Raw genomic sequence first — 9,871 nt, 5'->3', positions numbered from 1 at the left:
AAAAAAAGAAAGAAAGAAAAGAAAGTCACTATGTCTACTGTAAAAACTCATTCAGTAAGTGATAAATAAAATAGAAATGTAGATAATAATGGCATTGTATTAAACCGGTACGCAGAAAAAAGAAATAAAAAGACAATTTTCTTTTAGGTTTCTTTTTATCCAAAAGGTGAGAATAGACCTCACCCTGTACAAAGCCATTCAACTCATCAAATTCATATCAATTCAACCCGACAAAAATCTGTAAACATACTGAGAAAATATTACAATTTTAGACATTAAGGCCTATTCTCTCTCAATATAGAATGAACAATGTAGATTTTTTTTTTGACATGCTACGGTAAAATGTAGAATTGTAATATAACCGTTTTTTGTTAAATCTTTGTCAAAGGTTTAGAACATGGCCTACATTTATGCTGAGTGGTTTTCCTAAAAGAAGTGTTTATACTGAACTCCTGATACAGGATTGCAAACAAATAACTGATAGTACAGTTTAACTTAAATTCACAGTATTTTTTTTAACACGAGAAAATTTCAACAAGATTAAAAACCCACATATGAAATAATCCACAGCCATACATAATATAATGCAATGTACATTTTGCCTATGTGAAGAGAATTGGAAAAGACTGTATAATGCCATGAATCCTGGGGATTGACAGTCTGGAGTTTAATGAAAATACAATAAAAAGAAAAATAGGCAGAAAATGTCAAGTGTGTCCAGGTTAACTGTGGTGTAAGTGCACACAAAAAAATCTGTTCCACTGAAATTTTAAACAAACATGAAAACCGTGACATCATAACAGCCGGGAGGCAGTCTTTCCACTTTTATGCAGCATTATAGTTCACTATTTTTCATCATTCCCAGGTATCTGTCCTTAAAGGGAGAATGTGTGTCATCTTCACAATTGAGAAAGTCCTGAGTCAATGTCTGAGCAGCAATTTTGATGTAAAAGCTCCAGGCTTCCCGGTTTAAGTGTATATATTAATAAAACTTTTTTTTTTTTTTTTTTTTTACATTTTTCATATTCATCTTCAAAAGTTCAGCCATTGAGCATGGTTTAAAAAAAAAAAAAAGTATTTTAACCCTAAAAAAATTTAAAGCATTCTTGCAGCAAAAAATACAGTATATATTTCATAGAATAAAGCACCTTAACAATAATTTTGAAAGTGTAGAGTATTTTTTTGTCCTCAAAACATATCTGTGGAAAAAGAAGAATAAGTAAATGATAAGATTAATGAATAACTATATCAACAATAACTACATCTATAACATCAATAACTACATTTATTCTGACAATCAAAAATACTAAATTTCACCTTGGGTCTATTAGATGTCTCCAGAATGACAAATGTTTTCTGTGAAAAACAGAGCTGGTTTAATTTGGTATTCTTAAGTAGCTTAAAACACAATTTTTATGTCGCAAAAAAGAATTATATACAATTACATCTGCAGGGGACAGGTCCTGAATCTCCAGTTTTGCCTCCACAGAAGAACATTTTGCTGTTAGATGTACGGTTCAGGTCTCCATATTTAACCTGCACATCAATTTCTTTACCACAGAATCCTTGGACATATCCACTGTAATGGTTTATACAATTACCTGCAACAAATAGACAATAGAAGGTCAGAATGATAAAGAAAATGTTTACATCAAAAAGTCTTTTTAAAACATCATGATGCATACCAGAGTGACTATTGAGCTGGTGATGGTCCTCAGCGCCTGACTGCTTGGTGTGATGAGGAGAATCGCCTCGCTCAAGACTGGGCTGCTGCTTATGGCTCCTCCCCTCTCCTTTCCTGCCTTTCCTATCGCGCTTGTCTGAGTTGTGGGTCGACGGACTCTCTCTGTGAGATCTTTCCTCCACCTCGTGCCTCCTCCTCTTCTTTTTCTTCTTTCTGTGTCGGCTGGAGCTGCCGCTCCGGTTCTTGTCATACTCAAGATCACTTCCGAAACTCCTGCAGAACGTAGGCGATATTAATTACATCAATTTAAAACCACCTTTGGGCCATGAAATATATTTAAATAGTACTGACAGTACACAGCAACTGAATATTCACTTACCTGTGTCTATCTTTATATTTCTTCTTTGACCTTTTTAAGTGCTCCTCGGATGTGCGGTCATCACCTGACATGCTGTGTTTTCTGATCCCCTGCTCCAGGGGTGAGATGGTGGAGATGGTGGAACGTGAAGATGAGATCTTTGCTCGTTTGCTGCTCTGTTCTCCGCTGTAGTGCCACTTATCACAATGGTCTTTGCGTGCATGGCGCGAATCTAGTTCTCTATGATAGTGGCTTGAAGAGCGATGCGAGGTCTGGTATCTCCTGTCCCACTCCCGATCCCACGAATACTTCTCTCTCCCTCTTTTGTAGTGGCAGTCTCTGTGATGGTCCGCGTATTTGTCCCGGTATTGAGCTGCCTCTTTATCTCTGGAGGAATTGCGGAAGCGTTTCCTAGGTGGGTAATACTCTTTTTCTGACCGATGGCTGTTTCCATAATGCTCTTTGCAGTTTCGACTGCTCTTTTTGTCTCCATCCTTGTCCTTTGTAGGAGTCAAATATCGGTAATGCTCTTGGCGCTCAGCCGGTCTTTTCCGTTCAAAAGAACTGGGTTTGCCAGACTGACACATTTTCGTGTTGTCTTTGCCATTTGTTTGTTTACAGATATTTGCCATCTTGGGACTTCTCTGTGATGGAGGTTTATCATTCTTCTGCTGGGTGAGATTGTGATTGCTCACAGCAGACTCTTTTGTGGCCTTCTCTTTACTTGACGCCTCTGTTAAGGTCGCCTGTGTTTTAGGCATCACCTCTGCTGGCTTAGACAATGCCTGGATGTCTGTGCCCAGTGTGGGTGCTGGGTTCGAGACACGCTGAACAAGAGGGTTGGTGAGTGGTTTAGCCCTTTCCGTACTGATTGATGGGGAAAGAAGGCCCTCTGATCTGGGACAGCTAAACAGAACATATATATGGTTAAAATGTATTTAATAAATGTAATTGATCATATTTTTTGCAAGATTGGAAGAGATTGTGCGATCAGGAAAAAGTGCTTACTTTGACACACGCTGCGAATCAGAGTCAGTTATGGAAGAAGCAGAGGCAGGACTGTCTGAAGTCTAAAAATTAAATGACCAACCAAATAATATTAAGAGTCACACAAGCACTCCAATGCAACACATGTTTAAGTATCAAAAAAGTAAACACGTTTCTTTTTTACTACTGTTTTTTATTAGAATGATAAAATGACACTCAGATGCAGTCCAAAAGAAGTTTCCTACCTTTTCGGAATGTTTAAGGCCATTGACTTTGTGATGGCCATTCACTTGCCTGTGTTCTGAACCATTTGCACCTGTGTAAGACTCTGAGAGGCTGTTGGATCTCTGAGAGTCTGTTGGAATTCTGCAGGGTGAAAGTGAGCTTGAATTATGAGAAAGAGGGCTGTGCATGCCACCGTTCTCACTGGCTGTCTTGGCAACACCATGAGGCTTAAACGTGCTACTGTCTGCGAATTTGCTTTCCAGGCCAGACTCATGAGGTAATTTCTCATCATAAGGAACCAGGAAAGTAGCAGTGCAGTATGAGGATGTGCCATTGACCTGCTTGGAGCGCTGGCATTTTGAGGTAGAAGATGAAGGGTGAAAATGCTGATGACCAGCTATGAATGAAGACGAATTACTGCTGGAGGTTGATGCAGACGATAAGGTCCGGTTGCACCGTACCACCTTTCCATTGGCAACAATAAAGCTCATTTTGATTCTGGGTTGGACGGGATGATCAGAATCGGAGGATGAAGTTGTGGAGGAATAGGAAGACAAATCGGAGGTGTTCCCTTCACTAATGCCACTGCTGCTCGGCTCTAAGCCATTGTTATGTTCCTTCGAGGAGCCGTTGCTATTCACATATGAATTATTCTGTAAAATAAAAAACAGTTGCTAACACTGAATCTGAAAGTTAGGATTTTCTTTTCAATATTAAGCTCTTGTTTTTTGTTGCTGCAACTGCAACTGTACCTTTAGCATGTGTGGGAGCTGTGGGCCAATTATAGGTGAGGAGGTAAAAGAATGCCCATTTAGCCTCTGTTTTACAACTGGCCGGGGAGATGAGTGGCTTGGAGTAAAACCCTTGTGGTTAAAATCTCCATTTTTCAGATCTGTTGTCCTAAAAATAAATTTAAAGTACAAAATGTTTACAAACCAGGTTAAACACCAATTAAGAATGAAACATTAATAACATATTAAAAGCATAACATTATAATTATAATATACCTTTGCTTGATGTAGAACAGCAGGTATGCTTGTTGGTCCAGCACAGAACGAATATCAGTGGGAGTTACCGATGAATCGTTCATCTCATACCACTGGCCATTACTTGCCTGAAACAGAGCATTACACATTGTCACCTTAGTCCTGTCATCGACACCGTCAGAAGGTTGAGAGTTGAACATGTGTAGTATGTCTCACCTTTACATAGCAGTAGTAGTGTCCTTCATAGCAGCTGAAGCCTGAGTGAACCAGTACAGCATACAGCCCGTAAATCTGCGGCTCTCCACGAGACTGAGACATGTAGGGCCGCAAGTCAAAATACTCATTATATCTCACATCCTGTGCAAAGGAGAGAACACAATTTATCAAGAGATGTTTTTTTTTATTGTATACCTGTGAAATATTTTATGATGAACAATTTTCCTGGGCTATTAAAACATTTAGAGTAAACATCTACCTTGGAGATTTTGCCTCCATTGAAGTTGGCAAAGCGTTTCAGAGAGATGGTGAGCACGTTGGAGTTGCGGTGAATAGTTAATCTTTTGGACGCTTGAACCATTTCTTTACAACTACGGGAAGAATAAAATGTAAAAGGTATTAATTACAATAACAGGTAAGGCTCAACATAAAGTTCTTGCCGTATTAAGGTCAAAATATCCTGTAAGTGTCGGCTCAGTTATGCATGTGACGCTTACCTGCTGCACCTGTACGCATTCTCCCAATCCAACTGCTCAGGCTTCACAAACTGCTCAAGAGCCTTGTTAATAGATGGTGCATTCTGCAAGATAAATAAAATAAATAAAGTTAATATGAGCGTAACAATTTAAATATTAGGGTCAAGCAATAATTAATCATATACAACAAACCTGTGTAATTCAATAAAGCAGCCATCTTCTATAATATAAGGTCTTCAGTACAGTAAAGTAATAGCAGTAGTACAGTAAAAAATTGTATTACACACAGACACACAATGTTACCTTAATGTCCAGTGCAATATCCAAAAAAGGATCAAATGTATCTGATACGGCTTTACAGTTCCGACACTTTACTGTAGAAATAAGAATCATTCAATTAGACATTCAATCAACCAGATTTTCAGTTTTACCATGTTTACAAACACTTCTATTAATAAAAATGCATAAATCTAACAATTATCTCCATCACTTAACATTTGAAACAACAACAACTTCTATCAGTTGGTCCCATTAGGGGTCGCCACAGCGGATCATCCGTCTCCATACTACTCTGTCCTTAAAATCTGCCTATTTCAAACCAACTACCTGCATGTCTTACTTCACCACATTCATAAACCTCCTGCTCTCTGCTACCTCCAGCTCCACCTCCTGTCTTTTAGTCAATGTCACTGTCTCTAAACCATACATTGCAGGTCTCACCACAGTCCTATAAACTTTCACTTTTACTTTTGCAGATACCCTTCTATCACAAATCACTCCTGCTAATCTTCTCCACCCTGCCTGCAGTCTTTTCTTCACTTCTCCAACACACTCTCCATTACATTGCACTGTTGACCCCAGGTACCTGAACTCCTCCACCTTCTCCACCACTTCTCCCTGCAACCGCACCACTCCACTGCCCTCCCTCTAATTCACACACATGTACTCTGTCTTACTCCTACTGACTTTTATTCCCCTTCTCTCCAGCACATACCTCTACCTCTCCAGTCTCTTCTCAACCTGCTCCCTACTCTCACCACAATTCACAATCTCATTCGCAAACATCATAGTCTATGGTGACTCCTGTCTGACCTCGTCCTTCAACCTGTCCATCATCACTGCAAACAAGAAAGGGCTCAAAGCCAATCCTTGATGCAGTCCAACCTTCACCTTAAACCAGTCCGTCATTCCTACTGCACACTTCACTGCTGTCACACTGTCCTCATACATGTTCTGCACCACCCTCACATACTTCTCTGACACACCTGACTTCCTCATGCAATACCAATCACTTAACATTTGAAACAAACAAAGAAAAAACAAAAACAAAAACCAGGAGATAAACATACAACTGCATAACTTCCAACTCACCTCTAGACCTCAGATATCCTCCAAATATCTGATAGATCAGAGTAGTGGCCTGCGTATACCTATCCAATCTGGAAATATGAAAGGATCAGGCATGATCAGAGATTACGTAAACATTACAATTGACGTTTTGAACTGATTCAGCTGGGTGTCAAAAAAACATGTATTACCAAAAGAATAGGATTAATTGGCCCTACATTTTTTAATTGGTCATTGATTTTTAGGTCATTAGCTATTAGTCATTAAATTGGTTGTTCAATATACTATATGTCACCTCTCTAAATTTGTCAGGTTCCAGAGCAGATATACAGTCAGTAATATTGCTGGTTGCCCAAATATTCAATACATCACATGAGCAATACTGAGCGATATAATATCAATAATATTAAATGCTGCACCAAACCGATGTTTAAACAGACTCACTTATTAGTAGGCAGGCAGGACTTTTGCATAGCATCCACTGTGTACCGCAAGAACTCATGGGCATCTTCTTGATTTCCATACCGGAAATGTTTTGCAATCCCTAAAGCCAACAAAAGCAATTACATTTAGGTATGTTTAAATCCAATAAATAACTGTGCATTATTGTAATTTAACAGAGGGCGGATGCTCACGTTTTAGTTCATGCAGCACGCCAATGGGTTTAATGGCATTCCCAGAATTAGCAAACACCAGGGTAATGTGATTTTGCATCGTACACAGCATGCAAAACTCAGATTCATGACCTGTGAGGGAAAATATAGCAACAATTAAAATCACTGTATGCTAAGTACATCAAAAATGTATTCAGGAGGAACTTTGAAGACTCACATGTTTTGGAATGCTCTCTTGACAACATGTAGTTGGCAAAGGGTGCAGTGTAAGAAAGACACTGAAGAGCTGAATTCAGAAAACATGTGTTGCCCAGGTTTTGAAGACCTGCTCCAATATGGTGCACTTGGGTCCATTTCATGCTGAGACGCTCTGATGGGAACAGGATCTTCTGTGGCAGATTGATGCCATCGCCACTGTTTAAGGCCACTGCACAGTAAAGCAGACAAAGCATTGTTTTTTTTTTAGCTTTTCCTTCATACAAGACACATAACTGTTTACTTTAACTTGCAAGCTTATACAGTTAAAGTCCTTACCTTGTTCATTTGGCCTATCAGCAGGAAATGCTTTGTTGCCTCCATAAGGAGCAACATCACAGCTGGAAGCCACACAGGTAGCCATGGTCCTGGACAGCTCAACGTTGGAAGTGTCGACACTCCAGCCGACGCTGGTGCCGTTCACTTCCTCAGAGCGGACAGGAGACAGGGGACTGCGCTGAGCTGACTTAAAGTCAGAGTTCTCCAAAGCGGTGTCAACTATTTTCATCGTTTATTCTGTTGAAAACAAATATTATACAGCAAACTTTAACAGTGAATACGTTACTAAATCAGGAAAGATTTTATGCCATGTAACACGTTTTCACATTGCACATCCTCAAGCGACCAGACAATATATTCCACCTTTAAACAAGTATTTATTTATCTCTCTGTTAATGTTGTTAATTATTTTGTACATGTTGTGGACATCAAGCTTAGCTGAGTTAGCTCATGTAAAATATCTAGCTTAGCTGCTCTAAACGAGTCATCTAATAAATCTCTGATAAGCAGATAGGGGATAACATTTTAGGAAAGTTTTCACTTATTGTGGATTATTTTGAGGTTACATTTATACTATGATACGCATTTCACTAAGGCTTTTGTCGCATAGGAACGAGGGGAAATGTGCACGTGTTGATACAGCACGGGAGGGAACGTGCACATGTTTTGATACAGCACTGTTAAAGCATGTGCCCTACTATGCTACCGGGGAACCACGTGACTTGCAGGAAACGCAGGAGGGACGCGACATCATCGAAACCTTGAACTTCAACCAACCATTATAGGCTACAAACATACAAAAAAAAAACCCCAAAAAACCAAATGCAGACACTATCGGATATTCTTGCATTTACTGTTTAACCCATGCCTGATTGGTGACCTGTGAATAGTCAGGCTGTTAACCGGGATACGCCGCTCCAACACGGCCCCAAAATATAACGATGCCAATGCACGACACAGGATCGGGGTTCATTTACGATACGTGGAGTAACTTAGAAACAACTAATTGGCCATTTTAGCATGAAGACGTAGCGTGTGCGTGTTTCCAAGGATTGTAGTGGCGCTGCTCCACCTCCTCCCTCCCACTGCAATCCTCCAATTACAGCCAGTCTGTTAAACAGTATCTAAACCAGCTCAGACTTTCCTGGTCGCTCTGGGCCTGGTGTCAAAAAAAATATCAATCGCTTAACGTTCAATTTACTGTTAAAAACACGAGGAGGAGAGAGGGAGAAGAAGACGACGAGTAATGGCACCACTCACCGCTGCGCACGCACACCTGCTCGTGTTTTCATTGTGTTGTGAACGTCGTGGTTACGACGAAACACTACAGAGGGACGAACACACACCCCCGACCGCATAGTCCAGTAATAAACACCGCTTTCACACCGGTACCACTGTACTAACCCGTGGGTCGGGAATAGTACGCCATCTGGTGGCCCATTCTTTCCTGCCGCCGTACTTCAGAACGGTATTTATGCCGCCCTGGACGTGTGGACTAGCACAGCGGAACAGGGGACAGCTGCCCCGGGCTGCGCTGGTGCACAAGCCTGGCGGACCACACCAACAACACGCGCCCGCGCGCTTAAGCGGTCAAAAGGCGGCGCTGAGATTACAGAACAGCGTGTTTTACATAGGGCGCGAGCAAAGCGGCGGGACACCGCGATAGGAGGGGCACGAGGTTTAAAACTCGCCGGTGCGCTTTAGCTCACGAACATTAGCTTGTAGCCAGCGCACTCTCCGCACAGACATCACAAACTCGCCGTACTGAGGGGCCCTTTCACTCCACCGGCAGGCTCACACAACGCCCACAGCGATCCCAACAGCCATCATGTCTAACATTACAATCCGATCATCACCATACCTGTGATTTTATTCATAATTATCTCGTTGGGTCCGTCCATTATAATATCCATAGAGCGTCCGGCGGTGAACAATGACGTAGTTTCCCTACTGCTACATCCGGGTAACAGGCTACAGGTTTCAACCAACCAGCACCAGGCCTGTGCTTTTGCGTCTAGAAGCCTATCCGCCAAAATGTCCGACTCTGTGGCTATTAGCAGACAGTTGCACTGTGTTGTATTAAAAGTATAATGGACGAAGGTTGTTAATTAGTTGTTTCTCCAGTGCTAGTGTGCATTTCTGGGCCAATCGGGGAGCTCGCACTCTTATTTACACGTGTTTAAATACACGGAGAAATCGGTGGTGCGGTGTTCACTGGTCCAGCCTGTGTATAAGACAGTGCAGTCAGCAAGGGCTTAATGATCTACACACAAGGAGCAGAGGTGGTGAAGGTGAATGAGTTGAAATACCTGGAGTCAGCTATGCAAAGTAATGGAGAGTGTGTTAGAGAAGTGAAGAAAAGAGTGCAGGCAGGGTGGAGATGATAGAAAAGCGTGAAAGCGACCTGCTATAGTGTATTGTTCAGTGACAGTTGCATTAAAAAG

At 41.1% G+C, this 9,871-nt stretch overlaps 1 protein-coding gene across 2 annotated transcripts; it reads right to left on the bottom strand.

The window, feature by feature from the left end:
* Nucleotides 1-136: 136 nt before the first annotated feature.
* LOC310734044 (ubiquitin carboxyl-terminal hydrolase 42-like) lies at nt 137-9,713 on the bottom strand. Of its 2 annotated transcripts, none has more exons than XM_083555638.1 (19): nt 9,289-9,713; nt 7,428-7,664; nt 7,111-7,320; nt 6,915-7,025; nt 6,724-6,823; nt 6,304-6,371; nt 5,236-5,306; nt 4,954-5,036; nt 4,716-4,827; nt 4,457-4,597; nt 4,262-4,368; nt 4,007-4,154; nt 3,275-3,907; nt 3,051-3,112; nt 2,064-2,948; nt 1,686-1,957; nt 1,446-1,601; nt 1,318-1,356; nt 137-1,199 (listed from the first exon to the last, which is right to left on the bottom strand). In XM_083555638.1, coding segments are annotated over exons 2-18 (3,390 nt in total). In that variant the 5' UTR covers nt 7,657-7,664; nt 9,289-9,713; the 3' UTR covers nt 137-1,199; nt 1,318-1,354. The 2 variants fall into 2 exon arrangements, with proteins under 2 accessions (XP_083411764.1, XP_083411765.1); XM_083555639.1 differs by lacking the exon at nt 9,289-9,713 and adding an exon at nt 8,688-9,262.
* Between the last annotated feature and the right edge of the window lie 158 nt (nt 9,714-9,871).

The sequence above is a fragment of the Silurus aristotelis genome (genome assembly GCF_946808225.1).
Source record: "Silurus aristotelis genome assembly, chromosome: 12".
NCBI lineage: Eukaryota > Metazoa > Chordata > Actinopteri > Siluriformes > Siluridae > Silurus > Silurus aristotelis.
Note: the sequence above shows the minus strand (reverse complement) of the source record. Positions and strands in the feature narration are given on the sequence as shown.